At 37.5% G+C, this 25,787-nt stretch overlaps 1 protein-coding gene across 2 annotated transcripts in view; it reads right to left on the reverse strand.

Moving 5' to 3' along the window:
• LOC134746079 (dorsal-ventral patterning protein Sog) overlaps nucleotides 1-25,787 on the reverse strand; it is a 114,452-nt gene that overhangs the window by 35,864 nt on the left and 52,801 nt on the right. The window contains exons 2-3 of one of the 2 annotated variants that reach the window (XM_063680312.1): nucleotides 13,713-13,816; nucleotides 13,244-13,373 (exon numbers count right to left, since the gene is read on the reverse strand). In XM_063680312.1, the coding sequence (XP_063536382.1) occupies nucleotides 13,244-13,373; nucleotides 13,713-13,816 (234 nt within the window). Of the gene's footprint in view, nucleotides 1-13,243; nucleotides 13,374-13,712; nucleotides 13,817-25,787 lie in introns of those variants that run through there. The other variant, XM_063680314.1, reaches the window with a different exon arrangement.

The raw sequence follows: 25,787 nt of genomic DNA on the forward strand, positions 1-25,787 counted from the left end.
ATAGACAAAATATTTATGGTCACTTTATTAGATTTTTAGCGGCAATTAGATATACTTGATTAATAGCCATTTCAATCAGGTATTTTATCTAAGGAACCCACGGATTAACGTCGTCATTGACACACTGACTTTAGAAAAGGATCATGTTTGATGACGTTAGGCATATACATATGTCATTTGAATGTTCAATTAACACGCGATGTTTTAGAGCGCTTGTTTGTATTTTGTTTAATAAATTAATATTATACGTGACTATTTATTAAGGTTTTTCAACTTCAAGCTAAGTACTTATTTTAGTACGGGATCTTAGCTTCAAATGTGTATGATGATGTGTCCTTATACATACATGCATGCTGAATCTTTGCATGTTCTGGAGACAAACCACGAGGCAGGCGGAGACATGCCGCTGTACTAGAGCTGTGTTCCCTGATTAACGGCGCGATTCGGGAAATGAATTAGAGATTCACTAGATATGAAATAGTAAAGATATGTGACGTTCCACGGCAAAAGGTACCTTATGGCGACTGGGGCTTACGCCAATATTAATTGGAGTGGCGTTAATAATAGCGTAAGCACCAACCGCCATAAGGTACCTTTACCCGTTGGACGTCACATATCTTTACTATTTCATATCTAGTGAATTTCTAATGCCTTTCCCGAATCGCGCCGTAAGTGTTTAAAGAGTCCTTGTGCTCTCGTGCAACCTTTAAAACAAAATGATTGCCTTATTCATTCCTCGGTGCATAGGTCAAGACTGTTGCCGGCTACAAGAATCAAGAATCACTTGATTAGTATGGAAATTAATTATGCTTCATAGTTTTACTGCTCACAATAAGTACCTACGCATAGCTCAAATTTATCACTTTAATTATAAATCTAAGGAATGGAGCTGAAGACTAAAATATGTTTGACAGAAAATAAATTGTTGCCAAGCCCTTAATCTGCATATCAACTGTGTTCGTGTAGTAACTGTGCAGGTACCACTGATTATTATAGGTGTTTTTCTGCGATCTGCCGAGGGTATCAAATGTAACCTTTACATTAAGCTTAAAAATTGGATACATTTTTATGATATACGGCCCATAAATATGTTTGTACCTAACAAATTTAATATCCAACCCTTTGCCAAATATTTATGTTTATATTAGGTTTGTTATGTTTATAGCGATATTATTTACGTACCTATTTTATTTCTGCTTCTATTTGTTATATCAATGCACGTAAGTTGCATAAATCTGAAACCGAGCCAAGATCTCGTCTATCATTACCGTTATGCGTACTCGGATACTTATTTATATTTGTTCGGAGTTTATAATAAAACATTTTCCATTTCTAGCTCTCGGAAATAAATAGAAACACTAAGAAGACTAAATAAACTACAAGTCAATAGTTACCGCCGTATCGTAGCGTGTGTTAAGGATAAATCTGTCGACGGCTCACCGCTATACAATTATACACATGGGTCTTATTCCAACCGTTAAGCGAGCACAGGATATTGAAAGTTTCATTCGAACCAGTTTAGAAGACTCCGATTACGCATAGTAGTTTTTAAGGATCTAAGTCACAGTTACACTGGTTAATCATCCTTCAATTATCCAACACTCGGTAAGCAACATAAAATCCACGCCAAGTCGCAGATTATTCACTGCACTATGTTTACATTCCTCTCATCGGCCTTTCGCACTAACATAGTTCAATAAACACACATGCCAACAACTCCCGAATACCTCACTTTATAAATGCCACATTACGAATTTAAGCATTAAATTAGATAACATCAAATATCAGAATGCAAAATCATAAAATTTAACAAGTATTCCGGCCAATAATATCCGACTTTAGTAGCCACGCTGATGTCCATGTGTATTTCAGTATGACCCAATTCAAAAAAATGGTGCATGACTCAACTGCCAAAGATGCACTTACAGCGTAAAATCATTCGATTGAGCAACTGATGTTTATTGACTCCATGTTTCCGTTTGCAGAGAATGCGCGTAATTTCGCAATAGGAATTATTCATTTCGCGCGCGTAAACGGTCGTGAAATGTTAAAATTCTGAACAGATGTTTGTAAACGTCATACGCTATTCATGGTGCTGCTAACATGATACGAAGACGTGGCGAAAACAGCATTTGCAAGCTTAAACTCAGACTCCGCACTGTGAAGTTTTATAAAAATTACCAGTCAACACACATAGGCGCTCTTTTATTTATAAAGAACTACAGCAAGCCACACTAATCAGTTACATTTCCAACCATTTCATGCTACAAAATATATGTTATTTTTGGAAGTTTTTTTTTAAGCGCGTACGGATCGTAAGCGAACTAAACTAAAATGTTGCGTTCTCTTACAAAATTGTTGACGTACTCAATAATACTCCGTCTAATGAGTAAGTAATCTGTATTTGCAAGCGACCGATCATAAAATTGCATAGGAACGGGTTGCCGGCGCCACATTTCTATGAACAATGAACATGGAAATGGCGCCAAATGCTGGATCATAATCTGTGCACGCGCAAACAGTAACCGAACGACATAGACTACCTCCCCCAGACTCCACATTACGAAGTGACTACAAAGTATCATTGTTATCACTAAATGTCACTAAATTAATCCATGCCATGCCAGGTTACATACAAACCGCTATCTTACGATACGCATACGTCTAGAGTTCAATTTTTTTTTCTTCATATTTTTACCACTTACGGTAGTGTTTGCCGCATCCGCACAAAGTCGTCGTCAATAGAACTTGCAAACAATGTAAACAAACCGTTTTACCTCCATTACTTCGTAATCTCGCTCTTTAAAAGGACAACCATGACCTTATCAACAGTCTATATACTTAAATATTTTATTTATATTTTTTTTATTAAATTAGATGTTAATAATTAATATTTTAGCGAAAATAACCTTCGTAAATATGTTAGGTTACGTGTCAAACGCTAGCAAAATCTGTCATATTTGTTTACTTTGTTTGCAAGTTCTATTGACGACGACTTTACCTAGGCTTGGAGAGCCGCGAAAAACGTTGTCTCCCTACCTAACACTGATATAATGAATTTACGTAAATTTGCGATTGTACTTATGAGAATGACAATGTGTGGTGACTGTAATCTTTCCAAGAAAGTTCATCCAGTACAGGTTTACCGCGTATTGGCGTAGAAGTAGTCATCACAGGAAGCTCGATGCAAAAGTTGAGATCACCTAATCTAGTAGTTGTAATCTGCGCCGCACGTCGGCCATATTTACAGTTTATGACGTCGCGGTATTGTCACGTCCTTGGATAATGAGGAGCGTCGCCGACGCTCGTTATTCTTTCACCACAATGCAGCTTTCATTGCCTTCACGTTCCTGAATAAAGGTAAATGGTGGTAAGTGGTTCAGGCTTAGCTCGTTGAGGAATATTGATTGTTACTGGTCCGTTTTATTGGTACCTATGTCTTATGGAGAATCAAGTTTACATTCACATTTTAAGTTTAAGGTAATAAATTTAGTATATAGGTAATTGTATATATTTTAATGTGTGTACCTATAATTTGAGAAACCGACCTGGATTAAGTTTGAGTCACACAGCCGTTAGTTTAAACGTAAAACGTCTATTTCAGCGAGTCGCTTTTAGACAAAGATATAAACAAAATCGCTATGCGATTCTATATAGGACTAGAAATACGTGCTCATACTATAATCGGTCGAAGTCAAGGCGCGCTTTGAAATGTATAGGATGCTTTCAAGACCCTAACAGGCCCTATCTATCTTCTACTTTTTTATATTTATATTATTTTATATATATAAATGCACGTGTCCTGACTGACTGATTGATTCATCACCGCAGAGCCGAAACTACAAACGATAGAAAGTTGAAATTTGTACACCAGGTTTTATTTATAAAGTGTACAAGAGATAAGAAGCGATTTTGAGAAATTCAATTCCTAGGGGGGGTTAAAACGGGGATGAAGGTTTGTAATGGGGTTCGTTTTGTTTTAAGCTTGGAATTTGAAACTTTGTAAAAAAGTATTTTATTAAAAACCGAGAAAACTAATTTCAGCGTTTTTGAAAATTCATCCCCTAAGGTGGTGAAAAGGGGGTTGAAAGTTTGTATAGAGATCAAACATTTTTTTGAGAGCGGGTATTGAATTTTTATATGAAGGCATGTTATTAGAATACAAGAAAAGTAATTTCAGCGTTTTTAGAAATTCATCCCCTAAATGGGTTAAAAAGGTGTTGAAAGTTTGAATCCATTACAAATGCTTCAAAACTTCTTAGAAAGGCATAATATAAAATTTTCAAAAAAAGTTATTTTAACGCTCTTGATAAGTCAACCCCTAACGGGGTTATAAATGGGGATAGAGGTTGAAACTTGGTAAAAGGGCATTACATAACCACCAACATACAAATCCACGCGTACGAAATCGCGGGCAACAGCTAGTAATATATGTAAAGGACTGCCTCCGACGCCCTCATGCTACATACCTAGTTGGGCAAAGCCGGACACGGAGCTTATCGGGCTCCGTTTAGTCGTCAATGAAGGCGAGGCGCACTCCATAAGCCTCCAGGGCAATAAGGCCGCGGACTGGACGAGCGGCCGCTTAAGGTTGTTCATATCTTTGGTTGAGTTGAGCTCAATGTATGGATGGTCTTGATCTGCCGCTTATCCATTGAGAGAAGCGAAGAAATTAATATTGTTTGCATAATATGATAACCTTGTTGAGGAGAGATTTTTCCATTTCTTAGAATTATGTTTGTGTTGGGAGTTTTTGCAGTTTTTTTTAGGACACAAAATAATCAAAATAGTAGTTACAGTCAATTTACTGCCATCTATCGACACACGATTAAAACTAAAAATGAAAATGTATAAAAATATCATTTCGCCTACGGCTCATAAAAGACATCACGAGATTCGTAAATAATAGCACACTTTCCACACTTGCACACTATTCCCGCCATAAAATCGACAGGTTAGTTTATACTAGAATACTAGCTACAAGTTTAAATGCTCGACGTGCGTAATGCTGGCGCCAGACCACTTTCCAAATAGCCTTTGCGTCTCGCCTGTGACCTTTTACGCACGTAATACCTACTTACCGGCTCACGCCTAGACACATACTTGAGCTAAAAATTATAAGGCAAAACTGTTGTTTTAACTTTCGCATTTTAAACATCTTGCTGGTTAACAATACAATTATAAGATTTATTTTAAGTAAGTAGGTAAAAGTCGGTCAAATTATGGATTTTGAAAATTAAAACTAACCTAATAAGTAAAGCCTGACCAGGAATATATGATCACGCGCCATGTTGCGGAATTTCACTGGAACTATTTTTTTCATACTATAATGAACTGTCACCCTATACATTGAGAATAACATCGCCCTCTTGACAATTATCATATATTTCTGGTCAGGCTTTACCTACTTGTTTCACTCATCCAGTTCCCGTTCCCACTCCCACTATACCACAGTATGTACTCGCATCTACTTATAAAACAGAGCTTTAATCGTAATCAAAACAAAAAGTAGATATCAATGAACAGATATGTCGTTGACCTCGGGTTATTCTTGTTTCGCGTCTAATTCAACGTATAACTGTGCCATTTATAAAATTTTGGCACCAAAATATAGGTTATCTCTATCATTATACCTCGCATGTACAATCCTTTGCAAAAATTTAAGGCCATTCTAATCTTTTAAATTGTACGATTGTACTCACGTTAACGAACTGGGAAAATAAAACATCCACACTTTTAACAAGTATTCCCGAATGATTCATATTAATTTATTTTTATTTTTCTAAGATTTATGTGATGTGTTTCTCAAATATAAAAAAAAAAGATTTTTTTATGTTGCTCATCTCATCATTGACGCTCGGATAAAAAAAATGTTGCACGTACCTTTTTTCCTTAGTAGTACTTGGTAGTGATAATAAAAATATGTACCTACAGTGCAACTAGGCAATTTGTGATCTATTGATTTGATACTCTCAATAAACATTATAAAAAGAAAAACAGTTTCATATAACATAATGATAAATGAAACTGCAAGCGCGCGTAATTTCAGATGCAGTGATAACAGAATAAAATCAGTGCCGCTCTTACTGCTGTTTATGTAAAAGAGCTTATGTCTCTAACAGATTCGATGGCACATGCACCTATTATGCAAACACGGCCATATACATTAACCCGCATATTCGTGGCGCCAGCGCAAAAGCGTGTTTACGACAACAAAACATCCACTAGATTATAAGTAATGACGTAAGTCCAACATACAACTCGCATAGTAAGATTTGCATATGAGATGCAGGAGAGAAAGAATGCGAAAACATGCGTTACAGTACTATGCCTACCTACTCACTCATTGGACTTAAGATTGTGAAATTAAGGTCTTACATACTTACACGCTAAAAAGGATCATAAGGAAGAGAGTGAGAAGTTTAATATCTTGTAGCAATGGACATTTTAAAAGTCTATCTAATGGAGTATGCTAATATTACAAGAAGTTTCATCATCATCGCGACTACTATGTGTATATATATGTACATATATTTTCACTATAGCTATTTTTGATTAATAGACTTGCGAAGACAATGACATGTATTTGCAAGCAGACGTGGCACGGCTCAATTAGATTTTTTAATCCTTCATTCATAAATAATTCTTCAAATATTGTAGTCGATAACAAATCAACCCACCATACTAATTACCTATTTACGATGATCAATTGTTCAGTTACGGACAACAAAATTTATTTTGCATACATACCGTAGTTAGTATGATTTGAAAACAGAATAAAGTAATCAAGTTGATTAACTAATCTCAATTTATTGAAATCCCGCTTACTTCAATATCGAGTTTCAAGAGTACCAATCAATCATCTGATCAAATACGAGTAGTTGATTCCACTTTATAAAGGTTGGTACATACTATAGGATTTGACAATTTTTTATTTATGGTCATCAGTCGATCAGATTTGTTTTGAGGATCAAATGTCTGTATGGGACCCATTGCACATATAACACCTCTGGAGTTGCAGGCGTCCATAGGCTACGGTGACTGCAGCTTACCATCAGGCGGGCCGTATGCTTGTTCGCCACCGATGTGGTATAAAATAAAATTGTCTTAAATCAATACAAAAGCCACAAATGATGGTCAAATTGGCACTTGCACTTTACTGACGAAACGCTTCTAACAAAATGGCAAGACATCGTGACGTCTCACCATGTAACGGCGCTATTGCTTAGAAGCCGTTTCGATGTATCGAAAACAAGGAAGTTGCGATTTTGCCGGTGAAATATTGCGTTTATGTATACTGTTGCGATACAATATTTTTTTAAATAGAATGTAAGGAACCATTTTTATTTCCTATTTGGAAGTTAACAAATAATTAAGTATTAAGTAATTACTTTATTTTTTTATTATTCCCATGTATTGTGTAAGTTTCTTATTTATTGTGATAAAATGGCTGATTTTCTATCTGTTTCACTAGATTTATGTATTAAACATATTAAATTTATGTAGTTACGAAATTCAACATGTGTCAAACACCCTATTGTACCTATATATTTTTAATGTAGATGAAGTCAAAACGCAATATCCAGTATTAGTTACCTATAGATATTATCTATCCGATTAAATTATCCGATGATCCAGTTCAGAAGGGCACTGTATAAAATAAACACTGTAATAAATAAATATCTAACTAAACATATCTTGATTTTATTACAGAACTGCCCGCATAATATAATGCCTGATTAAAATGTAACAGAAATAGTATGTGTTATTAGTTTATTAGATGTTTATAACTTACGTGCAGCATAATCTATAAAACTATATTTAGTAGGTATTAATAACTGTGGGTACAAGATACCTAAACATTACAAACTAGGACTAGCAAGGAATTTGTATACAGTAAAGAAGTTCTCGTTTGCTTCGTAGGTACTCGTAAGTGCCTAAATAGTAAAGAAGTGCGCACGTCCTCGAAGAGGCGCGCTGGCGCCGGCGCCGGCGGCGCGACACCGCGTGTTTGTACATCACGTATGATCGGTATTTACACATTATACTTCTCCCATTGTTTTACAAACATTTACATCTTACGACGCCAATACACTCGCGAACACTCTTTTATATACTCTTGATACTAAATCATAGCGGGCTAAGCTTCCGTGACGCCCGGGCCCGCCGCTTTCCTTGCGTTGTTATCCAAACCTAGAAGTAGCGGTGTTCATAAATATGCCAAGCTTATAATGAGTCGATATTCGATTGTCACTTAAATACGTCGCGCCGACCCGGTTTAATGAAAAGATTAATGTTTGAGGTAAATCAGAAAGGGCCGGGCGCCACTGCCGCTGCGCCCTCGTCCAGCTGCCAGGCTGGTCACGCTCCGTTCGCACCACAAACCACGCCGCTATTACTCACAATAAACTTGCCCACTAACCGCATTCACCTAGCGCTGCTTCATTAGTCGACATTAAAATAATAACGATCGCCGCACTTGCGGCCGACAAATACACCCATTCAGACCGTTTAAGATAACATCACCTCCAGACTCCCACTCGGCCTCGACTCGCTCACTTCAATCTACCCGGAGCGCCGTATAATGATGATACATTGTTCTCATGAGGGACCGACGTTTCCAACGAACGGCGTGAAAAAGTTGTACGGTAAAAAAACACGCCGACATCAAAGCAATTCTTTTCACAGTCACAAAACAGTTGAAAAAGGCGCAAACAAAACATACAGTGAGGAATGCGATGCAACGGCAGAGACTGATCTCACGAAAATAAAACGGCGATTGTACGGGGCATCGGCGTGCACAAAACAAATTCCTCGGAGGCACTTGCAGTACACTGAATTAGATACACTCGTGATCGACTGGTCGGCGATGCGATGCCCAATGAACCGTGAAAGGCACTCTCTCGCCCGCCGACTTGACTCCTGAGCCTTTGTTTGTGCTACCCACCTTAAATACTAGCTCGTCAAGCTTTATATTAACATCACCGACCAAAAGAGCATGTGACACGAGTCACTTAATGTTTTCGTTGTCTGTTACCGAGTAGTAAGCGAGTTACTGGTAGAGACAGTCCAAGGCCTTAATTGTATTTAGATAATTCAATTTGCGAGCAAGAAATCCGATTCATTTTATTACCACAACACCTGGCCAGGATGCAATTAAAAATTATCAATTTTACAGTATTAAAGGGCCGATAAACCATGTTATTACAGCAAACGGGCAGCAGACGGCCAACTGTGCTTGCCGATGCCGATCAATCAGATTTGATGTATTTTATAGTTACGAGTTAAGTTAATTATTTGCAGATTTGCAATTCGATTCGTAGGTATGTAAACCAAAACTACAAATTCAAGTCTAGGATATTAATATATTTTTTCCTAAAATAAATACAATTTTTACGTTAAAGACGGCCAGCAAGACTATCGTAAACTACCTTGTCCCATGTAATCCTGTGAATATGGTATGGATTTATCTATACTTGGAGATATGTGTGTGACAGTTTTTCTGTCAATTGAATCAATATAGCATCACAAATTATGGGGCATTCATAATGGAGTGTGTAGTCGCAGATTATGTAACTGCATGTCCAATTTTTTTTTTTACTGCCATCGAGTTTAATTAACTGATTACTTGATTAGCGAGTAAGTAGATTTTTATGATGATGATAAGCGATCACCGTAAGCCACTAGACTAACTACTAAGTAGTGAGTATATCAGATTCATTAGACATTATTTTATTATTTATTTTTGTATGTATTTCCCATCACGGACCAGTAGTGTTCCGGACCTTTGGGAGGCGTGCGCAGAGCCGAAGCCCTTTTAGAGGTAGAGGCCTTTTTGACACTTTTATGAAATACACACAGTAAGGGGTACACCGAGCTGATGAGCGGATGCTGCCCTTGCCCGTGTCCGCACGCAGAGGCAGCACCCGCCAGGGTTTAAGGCATTTATAAATATACCTAGTTAATATAAAATGCATGTTTAATATGTTTAATGTCCTAGTTGCCAGATTTAAATTCCAAAATAAAATTATTATTATTTGTATGTATAACTCGGGACCAATTATTATTAATGAGCCCATATTGTCCCACTGTTGGGCAAAGGCCTCCCTCTTATTCTTCCACGTATCCCTATCCTCGGAAGTCTCCCACTAGTCTCTGTCAAAGGCGTCAAGCTCGTCCCGCCATCTCCGACGAGGTCTACCGTGACGCCTTACAATTTGTGGGACCCAACGGATGGCTGTTTTGGCCCACAGGTCATCCGGCAGACGTGTCCTGCCGTATGCCGGCAGTTTTAGCTACATCAGTTATTCCAGTTTGTAACGTAGTATTGTATTTTTAATATGATCGGTTAACTTCACGCTCAGAATACTACGGTCCATGGCTCGCTGACAAACCTTGAGTTTGATTTCTGAGCCTTTGTCAAAGACCAAGTGTGCTCCATAGGTAAGGATGGGGAGAACGCACATGTCCATGAGTTTTCTTTTTAGTGATAAAGGTAGGTTTCCCTTCATGTGCTCCTTCTTGGACCAAGTTCCTCCAGGCATTCTCGGTCCGCCTTGCAACTTTTTTGTCTTGCCGTGCCTGAAAGGAAACTATTTGGCGCAGGTATACTCATGGACATATCCTACTTCTCCCCGTCCACATAAATAAATAACAATTTATTGTGGACAAATAGCTTAGGTACTATTGCAGCTTTAAAAGTAGACACCTATAACAGAAAAGGTTATCAAAACCGTGCATTATGTCTGTTTCAATCTAATTCTAATTTCATTTCATAAATTGATAATTTCATGGTGCTCACACGCGCATTAGCGGTGGCGGTCGTGCAAGAATTAACCATCTGCTACAATTTTACGGTAACATTGTAGCATTTAGGTACCTACATACATATTAAATCCTCGGACGCAAAAGGTCACTTAAGTAACGTAGTGATGGCACACGTTTGTTGACATTATCGATATTAATTTGCAAAAATGCTTCGGTTGTGAAGTATCGTTCGCTAAAAAGGAGAGCAGACGGCGTCGCGGCGTTCGGGTCGACGTCCGCGCCCGGAATAACCATCAGCACCAGCTATATTTGCAACGGAGGGGGTCGGGGGGCAGCGCGTGCCATTTCTGCAACCGCCCGGTGCATCTGAGTAATGCCATTGTAATGCTTTCTATATAATCGCTGGACGAAGGCAGACGCTGTGTCGGCAGCTGTGGCGGCCATCGCGGACGCTGCTTTTAACCCTCCTGTTATAAGTACCGGAATGAAAAACCTTTAGATGTAAGGAATAAGGAAGGTACACTTTTCTCATTGGAAAAGCCTAGAGCTTTTAAAATATCACTCCCTGAAATAAAACGCGGTAACCGAAGACAATATCATCACTGCCTGAATTTATGGTCTTCAGGACAAATATTAATAACGAAAGTACTTTAGTATGACTTACTGCATATTTGTCTGATGTGCAGTTATAGTTACGCTATTTATAGACCGACTCGTATTGTGAGTATCGAAAATAAGCCAGTTATTTTCGGAAGTCAAAAGTACAACCGATTAGAATGAACTGAAATTAATTTATATTTCAGGTGTATACAGTTAAAATGAAGTTTATTATCTTTTTTCTTAAATGGTCTATCTTTATTGGTTAGTTAAAAATTTCGATGGTCATAATTATACCTCTTGATTTTGGGTGCGGGAATGATTTCTTGCGTTTAAAACTTTGTTTATTGTAAAATAGTTACCTAACAATTAATTGAAAAATAGGTAGGTACCTAGTGAAGTGAATATTAGGTAGCTTGGCAGTGGTCAAAATAAATAGTTTCTGATTCTGAATTGATTGATGAAGAAAACGAGTAAGTTTTAAATTTGTATTCAATCACTAACGATTTACATTCACCAGGATTATTTCATACATGTCAGAGAAACTTTGGCTACTCGTCATAAAAATCAGCAAGAAACCTAAATGAATAAAGTTAATCATTTATTCAGCATCTTTGCTAAACAAAGGCCGTCATGTCTTACCTTAGAATTGTAGGAAGTTTTTTTTTCTTCAAAATTATTCCTGTCTGAATCTAATAGCTATACGAGTATAATAGGTGTATAATATGTATACCTCGATGAGGCATTCTTGGGATCGCGCGGGAACTCTCGATCGCCATCATTTGTCATCACTCATCACTCCTCCTGTCAACCACATACTTTCTTACGATCCGCAATTACCCTTTAAAGTTCGTAAATTCGCCGATGTTACAAATAATACCTCCTTAATGGAATGATGAACGACAGTGATGAATAATGCTAATGGGTAATTTCTTGTGAATAGTTCCGACGACGCTTTCATCTCAATTTTAGCATTTTCCTACAACTGTAGATGATATAGGTATAGGTACGCTCCTCACACTAACATATTATTTATTTTATTTGAAGTTTTAGATGCCGAAGTGTCGAATTTCGCAAGACACAACATCAACCGAAATGTTAAATAAATGACGGTCATCAAAGCCATTATACCTACTTACCTACAAACGTTTATAAACTTGTAAATATAATATTATGTCGTTCACTCGATTTCCACATGTGTGGATAGTTTTCGCGACAGATGTGCCGTGAGTCACTCGCAAACCTGTTGGCGGCGATATACGTTTCCAATGTAACTGATACATTACCTACGCTAATATTAATAAAAGTCTAGAAGGTATCATAAACCAATCAAGCATTACAGAAGTTGAAGGAACATTCGTTAGGTATTTTTTAGTCTGTAGTAAGCCGTTCCCGCTCGTGCATCACTTGCGGTATCAAATGACGAGCCGAAAATATCATGACACCAGTCAGGCATTTAGCTCAAAACAAACGTGACATCATTTAATTAAGAATGATTTGGGCGTATAGCACGTCGTCGACAGCAACGCCGGACGCCGCGCAGCAGCGAGCACGGGGCCGGCGCGGCGCCGCCGTAGGAGCGCGCCTGCCGGCAGCAATCACCTCACTTGTCTCTAATTTCATTATCGTGTTTACAATAAAATTATCGCAGTGCCTAGTGTAAGCAAACAGAACTCCTGCGCTGCTGTCTCCGTCTAATTAAACGCCGGACCGGCTGGCACTTGTGTACATCATTAATTTTCTCCAACTCACCATCTAGATTGGTTTGCCGACTGCTATCTTGATGCTCTTTTGTTACTCTGTGTCCATCAATTATATTATTCTCCACCTAAAGGTCTACGCATAAATCTTACGAGAGGACAATGAATAGTGGACTTACTGTCATCCCCTGGACAAGTTTTACAGCACCGGCCGGGCAGCAGCACGGGGGTGTCACAAGACGGCTCCGGACATTCGTTCTTGATATTGCGACAGTGCACTTTTGCCATTACGCGACGTTTCTTTTGAACCTGTGAAATTACATTTGCCATCATTATCGCACACGTCCGTCGTCATCATATAACAACATAAGGCTCACTGGCTCAGTTGCGAGAAGCGAAATTTACGATATTGAGGCTATGATAGAATTAGTTGTTTATATATATATATATATTTTTCTGTTTTTGTTTTTGCTATTATTTTTATATTCCCTTTTTTAAACATATTTTTTCTTTCATTGTATTGTCCTGTGTATGTGTGCTTTATGGAATAAATGTCTTTCTTTCTTTTCTTTCTTTCTTTCTATATCGGTTAACGCAGATGAGCCTAAATCCTGGTTTGCAATTAAAATAACTGTTGTTAATACGTACCGAAACACACTCACATTGGATGCAGTACATAACTCCGAAAGGCGGGCCGAGGTCCGCGAACCATTTGGAGCCTAGCTCCTTGGCTTGCTTGCCGAACTGGCATTCTGCAACAAACACAATTTATTGTATAACGAGAAACAATCGAACCTTTACGGGCGTGTAGCCTAAAATAGGGGCGACAACTGCAGCTTAAGGGCATCTTAGATCGAGTTTTGGTCGTGCCTCGGCGAGCTGTTAAGGAGTCGGCTTCTAAACTAGCTCGAGCGGCCTATAATGTAACTAAGAACACCTATTTAATATCACCGACATGGCTTCGTAATTTTCATAGTCGTAATTAGCTTCTCGTGGAGAGACAGCCCATTTTGTGTTCAATATTACTACTAGCTATTACCACAGACTCATGAAGTGGTTTCTGCTTCTCGATTTCTAATTCGAAGTATTTGTTTACCAAATAAATTTAACAGTAACAGATTGGTAAAACATCCATGGAATCGGATAAATGATGTTAAAATTAAAAACTAGAAACAACAGGTGCCACTTCAAGCCACTTCAGGGGCTTCAAGCCGCCTGATGCCTAAAATTTATTGTGTGGACCAATTGCTAAAGGCTCTCTTGATTGTTCAAAAACTGATAAGAAAGTTGCATTTTATCCACATGTGAAGCAAAGTAATTAAATGCAAATTTTGAGTTGATTCCTTATGTTGGCTGGTAGAGTTGACTTTTAAATGATGATTTTGAATGATAAATATTTAATAACGTTCAGTTTGAATCGATTTGCTTTAATTTTGTTTGATATTTTACAGTTAGTATTTTCCTTGTGTTGGTGTGGTGAAAAATTTGTTTAGCCGTCGTGGCTTGAAACCCTCGCAAGGCTCAAGATTCCGTTTTTCGAACTACTCGCTACGCTCGTGGGTCAGTTTTGGAATCTTACGCTAGCTCGGGTATCAATTAGCACGAGAGGTTAAACAACAACTTTGCCCCCTTGTAAAACAAATAACTATTTTTAAACTAATTACTGTTTGTGGGCTGCAAGAGGATATAGTAGGTAGTAATAAAACACTTTATTGCACAAAACAAGTACATAACACAGAGAAAATAAAGTAAACGTGTACAAAGGGGTACTAAAACAAGATAAAAAAGGATATAATGCAATTGGTGTACCAACATGCTTCCATTTCAGAAGGTACATTGCAAAGAAAATCCGAAGGGAAGAGTCCATTGAAAAGGATTCCGACAACATGCATATTAAATTTGTCGATTTTTATATATAAGGCGGACGGTCATTAGGTAGGTACATATTCCAAAAACCTTTCACATTCTCTATGTAATATATATTTGATCCACAGAACCTTAAGAGATGAATCGATAGACGTCCAGTTTAATTGGAATGGAGTTGTCAATAGAGGCGCCAGCGCAAGCGATTCGGTACCGTAGATAGTTCGCTATCAGATGATTCAGATGGCTCAGGTCGATAAGGTGCCCCGTCCTCTATAAATAGGCGTCACTGTTATCGCTCTCGTAACTATTTAATTAACCTCACTCCACGAGTGAACTGATAACTAGACACGTTGCGTGAGAACATTATTGATCTTAATGTGTTTTATGATGTTGATGGTAATGCATTAATTTTTCTATACACTGGGACCCTAAAACATCTCCGACAATAGCAGGTACGAGTAAAAAGTATAAAATGTTACATATTTTCGGTTGTCATTTGAAATGTTTTTGTACGTACAAAAAAAAACACAATTTTAACTCTAATTGTGTTTTTAGGTATAAATTGATTTTATCTTTTGAACATAGTAGAAATACCTAGTCATCTCTCTTACAGTAAAATCAGTACTACATTTTTCTTAGTCAAGAACACACAATTTTAACCTGTCAGGCACCTCTTGATGTATAAGTGTCGAATTGGTTTGTCATGTCGTCATTAAGAGAACAATGATCCTGTTCGATATCGACGCGGGCGCTCGTAATAAGGAAGGAGGGTGCCGATGCCGGCGCGGCGCCGCGATACAGATCAGGATGCTACAATCACGATGTGTAAATCGTTTGTCTGCTGCACTATTTACATATTTTATTCTTGTTATTTCTCTCCCCTGCCAGGAGCATGAAGCTGATGCAACTTTGCAAATAATAAACGAGTTGTACAACAGACAACTGTAACTACAATACAAACTTTATTCCTAACAAGAATTGTATATAAAGGCGAAACCTAAGTAGATAGGTAGGTATGTTAATTTAATTTGTGTGTATAAAAACTATGATAAGTCAATGTACTTTGGTAGGTAGTTTCACTATATTTTACTGCGGTAAAGTTCTTCTGTTAAGAACGTAGCAGCGATTCATGCAAGTAAGTAGGTAGTAATTACTTCGGAATCATAAACATTACCTATCGTAAACTTCTCTTTGATTTTTAAATCGATTTCCTTGAAGTAATTGACGAATGAAATAACTTACGGTTGTAATGGAGATGATAAATAATATTTTTCAATAACGAATTACGAGTGGTGATGTAGTGCCGAGAAATCAGTACGGCTCCTCCCGTCCAATCAAAGCGACGACACTGGCATTCGCGCGACCTCTTGCGCGGCGGTTCAAATATCTTTCTCCTAAAGGTCTAGGTCCTACCACAACAAACGTCCATATAAATTCTACTCATAAATTTCACTGACCTCATGCGGATAAAGTAGGTATTAGTTAACGACTTGGCACCCAACCCTATCTACTGCAAATTTTTTACCATAATCGAATGATTGAAAAAAGTCAAACGTAGGGGCATACCTAATTAGCTATGGTTAATACACCTACGTCCAATTATGTAAAAATATTCTCCATAATGTCAATAACCAGAGAGGAAAATGGGGACTACGTTTGTATGGAGAAACGGCCGTCCCCTTTCCTCTTAAGAGAACCCGTCTTATGTAAACAAGATGTGAAATATTTAGGCATATAAAGAGAGGCGAGACGTCGCGTAACCTTCTCTGGAGTTCTCGGAACTGCTGGCTCAGCGCCAGGATCAAGCATATCGCTGCGGGAAATGAAGGATTGGCGACGCGCGCCGCGCCGTATGCGCGCCGTCTCAGCTTATGGAAAATGGCTTCAATACATTACGCGATGTTTATTTTAAATTCAATATCGGGAAGTTTCCGTCCGTACCGCAGATGCCGATCTTATGACGCCTAGCTGCATATTAAATGGATCCATAGTTACGCGCGGCCACTTATTAGCGCTTAAAACCTGCTAAGCGTGGAGTCTACGGTCGCGGCCGCTTGGCTACACTGTGTCATAGATCACAATAAGTATGAGTTACATGTCAAACGGGCAGCATATGGTCGGCTCATTGGAGCGTGCGAGTCGCTTCAATAAATATTGTTCGTAAAAGGGTAGAAAGAGGCGTGCGCCGTATTTCAGCGCGTGGGTTGCGCATAAATTGTTCGCGTTCGAATTAGCCTTAAGCAGGATATTTTGACAGTCGCTCGATGCGCTGACTAGTTTACATGCGGGTCGAGTGGGCGAGAGCACTTCTCAGCTTGTCTTTTAATCTAATATTCAAATGGGACGGATGTCTGTCGCTCAGATTCTATCACTGATAATAATTATGGGAATTGGTAAATAAGGGTAGGTACTCTATTTTCATATTTTATTCTTGTCATGTGTCTCGAATAAAAAACCGGACAGGGTTCGAGGGTTCCGTACTTTTTAGTACTTGTTGTTATAGCGGCAACAGAAATACATCATCTGTGAAAATTTCAACGTTCTATTAGCTATCACGGTTCATGAGATACAGCCTGGTGACAGACAGACGGACAGAGGAGTCTTAGTAATAGGGTCCCGTTTTACCCTTTGGGTACGGAACCCTAAAAAGACCCATTTGTTAATATAACGCTGTAGTGGATACTACATTTAGGCACGTTCTTTTACACCACTTTCATAAACCATAAAGATGAGTTTTTCTACCCTTGTCTGCTACTGGCAGGTATTGGTCGTCACACTGCGGCCCGAGCATTATGTAAAGCGAAGAGTATCGGGTGTCATGGCAGGTGCAGTTAGTGCTAATAAGTTTTTACACCGATTTAAACAAATTAATATAAATTCAATTGAGTAATAAAAAACAATATGTTCTTAAAACATCTGGCGACCTTTGTAATTATTATAGATATCATTATTATTATATAGAATCGACCTTGTCTCAACCTATATAATCGTTAAGAGCTTAAGGAAAATCTTGCTCTCCCCGTCGATACCCTAATGCTGAGGATTGTGTTCCATTGGCTGTGATCAGGTCATGCGAGCGTCGGATTATGTTGGTACATTGTATACAGCAAAGAGTATTGGGTATCACAGCATATGTAGCGCTTGGACACGGCAACTCTGACCTTACAACAAGCGGCTACTTATTAATTAGAAAAAGATAGACAATCGTACACAAGTCTATTTAGTCTCAATAATTAAAACTTATAAGTATACTATGGAAACATTACAGTAACATAAATAATTATTTTCTTCGCTTTATTTAAACAGATAATCACGATGTAATATGAATAGGTACGCGTTTTAACAGATAAACACGTAAGACCCGGGTATGTCCTTAAACTGCGTCCAAAAGAGAGGTATGGGCACTGTGAATGACATCTCGCTTTGTGTGGTAGGGCACAGGACAGCGGATGTTATTCCAGATCTAGAGCAGAGCCCAACTGGGGAAGTACCTCCACCTTGCAGAAAACCGCAGCCAAATAACACTAGACCCTACTCATAGTGTTGTGTTTCTGCCGGTAAGTAAGGTTGCCAGAGCTAGGAGTGTTAGCGTCGGCAACGCGCGTGTAATATCTCCGGTGTTGCAGGCGTCCATAGGCTACGGTAACTGCTTACCATCAGGCGGGCCGTATGCTTGATTGCCACCGACGTGGTAAAAAAAAAAGAGGTAAGACGACGTGAGGTCGTGCGCAAGCATCAACTATTACGATGTCGAACCTAGTCTCAAGTCTGAACATAGCGCGTTTTAGTATAAAACCCCGACCCACCAGTTGTCTGAGTGTTACATACATTTTCAATAACGTAGGTAGCTACACGGACTAGGTACCTACAATATTGAATATATAACGATAAAAAAGTTGAATATCGTGTCGTCTACCAATTATAACATTTATAACGACTTATATTGACCGGGATATAGACGTGATTACTTTTTGTATTGTTTTTGAGGTCCCGATATTTCGACGCAGTTACATGCATCTTGTTTACGGGTACACTGAAGATAGCGGGTGGGTGAATTGCAGAAAATATCTACCTTTTGGATTTCGTTACTAAACTGAGATTAAACGAAACTGATAATTGCTGTAACGAAACTGATAACGTAAGGCGTGGGACACATGGAAAAAAATATGTTGCTCGGTTTCATAAAAACATAAAATAATTAATTAGGAAACATTATAATTCCAATGAACAATATTTATTATAAATTTATTATAAATTTACAACTTTAATCGTATTTTGTTTTAAATTAAGTAGGTAGGTAGGACACAAAGTTTTACTGTATGGACTAAGCCTTATATTTTATTAGTTTCGTTACGTAACGAAAAATAACGAAACTGAGAAGGATAGGTATATGAGAAATCATACCCTCAAAAATATTTATCGTCAAACGTGTCATATAGTTTTAAATCCTTGTAAATTTGTAGGAAGCAGAGTAAAAACAATCGTTTATCAATAAAACTGTGTACGATAATCAAACTATTACCAGGGAAACTCGCCGTTATTCACCCTGAGATTTTTAAACCACTGACACCACGCATCCATCCATGAGCCACTTCGTTGGAAAAACAAAATGGCTGTCGCTGTGTTTAACGTTTTGACAGTTGTGCCACTGTGTTGCCAGAATAATGAGAAGTAATTCTACTAATATTTTAAACAATCTTTGGGATTAATCCGCCGTAACTAACCCTGGGTAACGAAAGTTCTATAAGTTGGGACAATATGTATAAATACCAAAATCCCAAAATACTGTTCCTAATAAAAGGAAATATATTCGTACTAAACATAAAGAAGAACTTATAAGGACTGAATAATTTACAATTAAACTTTTAAGAAACCAATATGAATCGTAACAAACTTCCTCGATAGAAATACTCTCGACATTGGGACATGATTATATTGTTGTGAAGTTACTGCATGCATCACAGAAAAAAAATCTAAAAAATAAAGAAAAGCTATTTTTGTTATAAGGTGTTTTTTAGGGTTCCGTACCCAAAGGGTTAAAACGGGACCCTATTACTAAGACTCCGCTGTCCGTCTGTCCGTCCGTCCGTCTGTCCGTCTGTCACCAGGCTGTATCTCATGAACCGTGATAGCTAGACAGTTGAAATATTCACAGATGATGTATTTCTGTTGCCGCTATAACAACAAATACAAAAAACAGAATAATATAAATATTTAAATGGCGCTCCCATACAACAAACGTGATTTTTTAGCTGTTTTTTTTTTCGTAATAGTACGGAACCCTTCGTGCGCGACTCCGACTCCCACTTGGCCGGTTTTGATCTTAATCAAAAGGATTACTTTAATTAAACTAACATAACTCCGATGTGTCCTAATCTCAAAATATTTTTTTAAATCCTCCGTGTTTTCACGGGACACTAAATACGCCAAAAGGTACATAATTTCTGCAGTTCACCCGGGTACAAAAGGTAATCACGGTCTATATATATATCCCGGTCAATATAAGTCTAATGAAACTAACCGTGATCATTCAAAACTGCAATTATAACGATTTCATTTAACATGTTTACTAAAATTATCGACCGAGTAGTAAACGAGGTTTTAATTGTTTTTAGCTTCGCTTCATAAGCGCAAGCAATGATAATTTATGCATAATTCTTCTATAAACGACATAACATTGATGGCACAAATGGTACAAATGAAATACAGTTGCTCCAGTGACTGGTCATTAGTATTCAGAAGACGGACTCTTTGTTTAATTTCTGCAGTATAGGTACTACAAGTATGTCAGAAATACAATGAAGTTTTTTGTGATATAATAGAATTCAAAGGATTGTGCCCATGTTAAGCGCCAGATCCCGCAGTGAGTACTTGAAAAGATTCTAGATATGCGGCCGCCAATTATTTCATAACATTTTTTTTCAACCATCTGATCTGATAAAGAAGATAAAAATAAACCTAAAATATAGTTTAGTACAAATAAGTACAACTCCAACTGCAATAACTCCGTTAGCAACTTAGTACATGATTTTTTCACTTAATTTTTCTGTCTGTTTGTAATTGTTTTGTATCTGTGGTTTTGCAATCTATAAGTAAGTAACGTAATTTCAATATTTTGACCTATTTTCTTATTTTAATCACTCATAGCGTAAAAAGTAAAAGTGGGTAGGTACCTATATATACTTATAGAGTATATATAACTATAAAAAGGCAGAAAAAAATCGTTCCTTTAAAACATACTTGGCTTAGTGCAGATATAGTGTGGTCAGAACATAATTTTAGTGCCAGTGGTTGGATTGCTCGTTTTAATTACTAAATGCATTATTTCAACTAATCACTACCTACTTAAGAAAGACGACAAGCGGTCTATGGTGTTTCATTAATTTTCATAAAACAAGTCGCACCTGGACATAACGACGCTTCTCCGGTTTCAATCACACATAATTAACTACCATATAAATAAAATTATACTTTATTATCAACTACGACACAAATGGTAAAAGAGTAGACTCACACTACAACACCTATTTAAACTGTTTCTATTACACATAGTATGTAAAACAAATCACATTAGCATTAGTACCTATCATTAAATATAAATTTCATTTCGCGTTGCTAGAGGTATAAGTAAAGGTATGAGTATTTTAATAACACAACGTACGTAAATAATTTATATTATTTTTCATCGCTCCTATTCGGAAAGTTCACCTTTCATAGCCGAGTGGAAAATTGCATTTCCCACACTAAGGTGGAAAGTATTTGTTTTTGTACTTCGAGCAAGGGCTAACAACAGCCATATATGCAATATTCTTCAGTTAAAAGCTCTCGTATTAGCTTCCGCATTTTCAGACCAAGTATTATCGAAATTAAATGTCAATTGCATTGCATTATAAACTGTAATAGATGTCATATAATAAAGAAAAAGTGACGAAGCCCTCCAGTGGTGAAGGCCGGATTCGAACCGGCGTATTTAGCTATCGCGGCTAACGCCATGAACCAATAGGCCACCCCGCCACGGCGGCATTAAATGTATGAAATAAACATAAATATTTGTTAATAAATCAATATAAATGACGATGAATGTTATCATTACATTACATTCATTCAATTTTATTTTTTTAAGGCCGTGTCAGACACATCCCAATTGAAGATCGGATTGTCTATGGTGTTAGAATTTTTTTCCTATCAAAATGTAAATGGTGTCAATTCCAGTCCCTAATTTTCTTAACCGTAAAAATATTTTCTTGTGTTTGACTTTCCTATTAGTGAAAATTTCTCGTTCTAGTATAAAATAATTCTTTTATAATACAAATTAAGTACATTTGCACTGTATTTAGTATTTTCGTACCACATAACAATAATTAGGATTTTAAGTTAGTGTCGTTATAATTGTTTTCAATATGCTTCACGAAGGATCAAGATTGTTTAATCCATCATTGTAGTGCGAGCGAGAGGGAAAACGTGGTAGAAGGGAACGGCATACTGAGCTCGCACAGCCACAGCCCGCCGCAGCGCGTAAAATACCTAAACTCGCTCAACGCCGAAATGTAATAGCGCTCTTAACTCGGGTAAAAGTAACCATCTCACCCTCATAAACCAGACTATTTATTAAAAATAATATTGGATGTTTTGTTTTATTTTGTTGATAGGTTCCATCCAGTTATTTCTTCGTAGTTTCTAGGAATTATTAAGAAAATACTACGCATCTAATAGCTATGGTAAATATTATGACAGGAAGTGATTCATTAGTTATTTAAAAAGTCGCCTACACGAGCAAGTTTTTAAATTTATTGACATAGAATTGTCTAATGTATATTATAAGTAAATTAATTGACAGCGCTCGAAACTGATTCGCGAAAAGAATTAGAACATTCTGGCCATAAAATGTAATTCAAATATGTAGGAACAGCCGGAGCTAAATTTCAATTTTATCTGGATTTTGGCATAGTAATGTCTATTTATTAATATTTTTTTATCGCAACGTAGGACTCGTACATAAGAATAGATATTTAATACTAATTTTTTCACCTCAGCAGCTCGAACAAGCCTACTTTCGTGACTCCCTGGAGTGAGGAAAGTGCGACTTTCAGTGAAACAAAGTAGCTTTTTAATTTAGTGAAGGGCATGAACTGCCACTTCATACTTTTATTACATTTTTTTTTTTTGGTTCTCTGTATTATTCTGTGTAATTCGAATTACATTTTAACCTTTAATATGTTCTCAGTACTGAGGTGAAAAATTATGTGTGCAACACTAGAGCAAAGTTATTTTACATCTCTTATCTTTGAGTCCCTCGCTACGCTCAAGATTCTAACTTATTATCACTCGCTTCGCTCGTGATTCAATTATAGAATCTTTCGCTTTCTCGGGACTCAAAATAAACACTGAATCAAGAAAAACCAACTTTGATCTTTGAACATTGATCTCTTGTTGCACAAATAACTATTTCACCACACTAGCTGGTAAAGGCTCTCTTGATTGTTCAAAAACTGATAAGAAAGTTGCATTTTATTCACATGTGAGGCAAAGTAATCAAATGCAAATTTTAAGTTGTTTTTCTATGTATGCTGGCAGAATTGACTTTTAAATGATGATTTTGAATAATAAATATTTAATAACGTTCAGTTTGAATCGATTTGCTTTAATTTTGTTTGATATTTTACAGTTAGTATTTCCCTTGTGTTGGTGTGGTGAAAAATTTGTTTAGCCGTCGTCGTCGCTTGAAACCCTCGCAACGCTCAAGATTCCATTTTTCGAACTACTCGCTACGCTCGTGGTTTAATTTTGGAATCCTACGCTAGCTCGGGTATCTATTAGCACGAGTAGATCTGAATGTACACGCACAAAGTGACCTAGGCCTGGAGGCTCGGTTGTGCTCGAACCAGCCTGTTCCATAGTAATACAATGAACTATGGTTTGAGCCACTACTATTCTACTATTAACTATACATCAATTATACATAAGTGCCAGCCAAATATACTTCATTTCAATCTAAGAATAGTTTTATAAAATTTCAAATGAGAATTAACCTCCAGACCTGACTTCCTCACCTACAAAGTATCAGGTAAAACTGTCTGCTACTGGTTATCATATAGGGCCGCTGTATGGCCGGTAGCCTCGCAACATGCGCCGGCGCGGCGGGCAAGGCTGACGGCAGTCACCTTCCTGCTCCTTTCATGTACATGTCGATACCCAATATTGATTGGATTATTTGTAGGTATTACTAAAATGATCCCGATAGTCAATGACACATCTGAAATTCGTTCATCTCGATTAGTAAAGATAATCATAACACAGATTAAATTTCTGACATCTGAAATTCGTTCATCTCGATTAGTAAAGATAATTATAACACAGATTAAATTTCTGACTACTACTATGTTATTGCCAAAGGTGTTAGGTCTCTCAGGTAATTTAAAAATAAACTAACTTAAACAACAAAGTAATCTTAAAATGTATCTTAAAGTAAATACATCTACTTATCTAATCTACAAACCTATGCTACATAATATGTTTACAAAGAACTGAACTGATAATGATAAAAGTGAAAAAGGGGGGTACAGTAACCAATACAAGCCTATAGGTATCTTTTTTTGCAAACTTATTTTGTAAGTCACTTTGTTGACGTAGGTCCCTAAATTGTTTTTTTTTTTGTGTATTTTTACAGATGGACAAGTTGGACAACTATAGTAATGGAACTCATGAAAGGAACGCAACTGTTCTGCTGTTGAGGCCGATACTTCATTCATACTGAAAATGTCATTTTGATGTCACAATGTAAGTTTGAATTGGTCTCTTTGATAATTGTATTGGGTTACATAAGTAGGTGTTGGGTACAATATTTTGAGTTTGTTTCACCAAGATTCTACCTATACAGGTGTACATGCACTGTATATTGGCTTGATTCGCTACTAACAGTAGTAGAATTTCGCCACATCACAGAAAATTAATATTACTACTTAATTATAATAATTATACGACTATACAGTTTTTACTTAACCGACGTGGCCTGAACAAAACTAGGAATTAGGTGATCCTAATTCCAGCCTGTCTTATAACCGTTGCAGTTTATGACACATACATTTTTTGCCATTTAATAGTTTGAATTTGATTGGGAGATCGTAACATCCCGTTTTGTATCTACTTCTTAAATTACGTCAGAATCTTGCAATTATAAACTCATGGTTACGTATTACCACATATATATTATAATAGATGAGGAGCCGGCGATGCTAAATGTGTAATTACTCGAGCGTCGTAGGTACATATTGGAATCGAAACATTACGTGATAAGAAGAAAAAAGGTTATATAAAGGTTTCTTTTCCAGCAAGCAGAAAAGCGTCTACAGATTCAAAAACTCAACACAATCACGCCCGTTCCTTTCAAGGTGGTTTTGCCATACCATACGTCGTTGCGATGAGAAATGTCGCGAAACTTCACTAACACGCATCTGGCCTGGTATTTACGAGGACGCCCCATACGGTGACTCCGGGATATGTCATCAGTTGTGAGCTCGCTCTTCAATTGGGTCCTCAGCAATCCCACGACTCTTGCCGAAGTATCCTCACCATCTTCCTCAGCAACACCATGAAAGAGGAGAATCTTGCGCCTCGACCGCATCTCCAGGCTATCGACTTGATGGCTGAGGAACTCCACTTGTTGCTGAAGTGTCTCCAAGGATTTCATTATAAATGATCGGAAAGCCTCAAACTGCGCAGCAACAGTAGAGACGGTGGGACTCCCCGGAATAGCCATATCTATTTGTCCCTGGAACTCCGCCATCCTTGTGTTGAAGCTCGCAGACATCTCCGCCAATGACTGCTTGATGGACTCCATTGTCAGTTTAAAGTGCAGTG

This window comes from Cydia strobilella, chromosome 12, assembly GCF_947568885.1.
Source record: "Cydia strobilella chromosome 12, ilCydStro3.1, whole genome shotgun sequence".
NCBI lineage: Eukaryota > Metazoa > Arthropoda > Insecta > Lepidoptera > Tortricidae > Cydia > Cydia strobilella.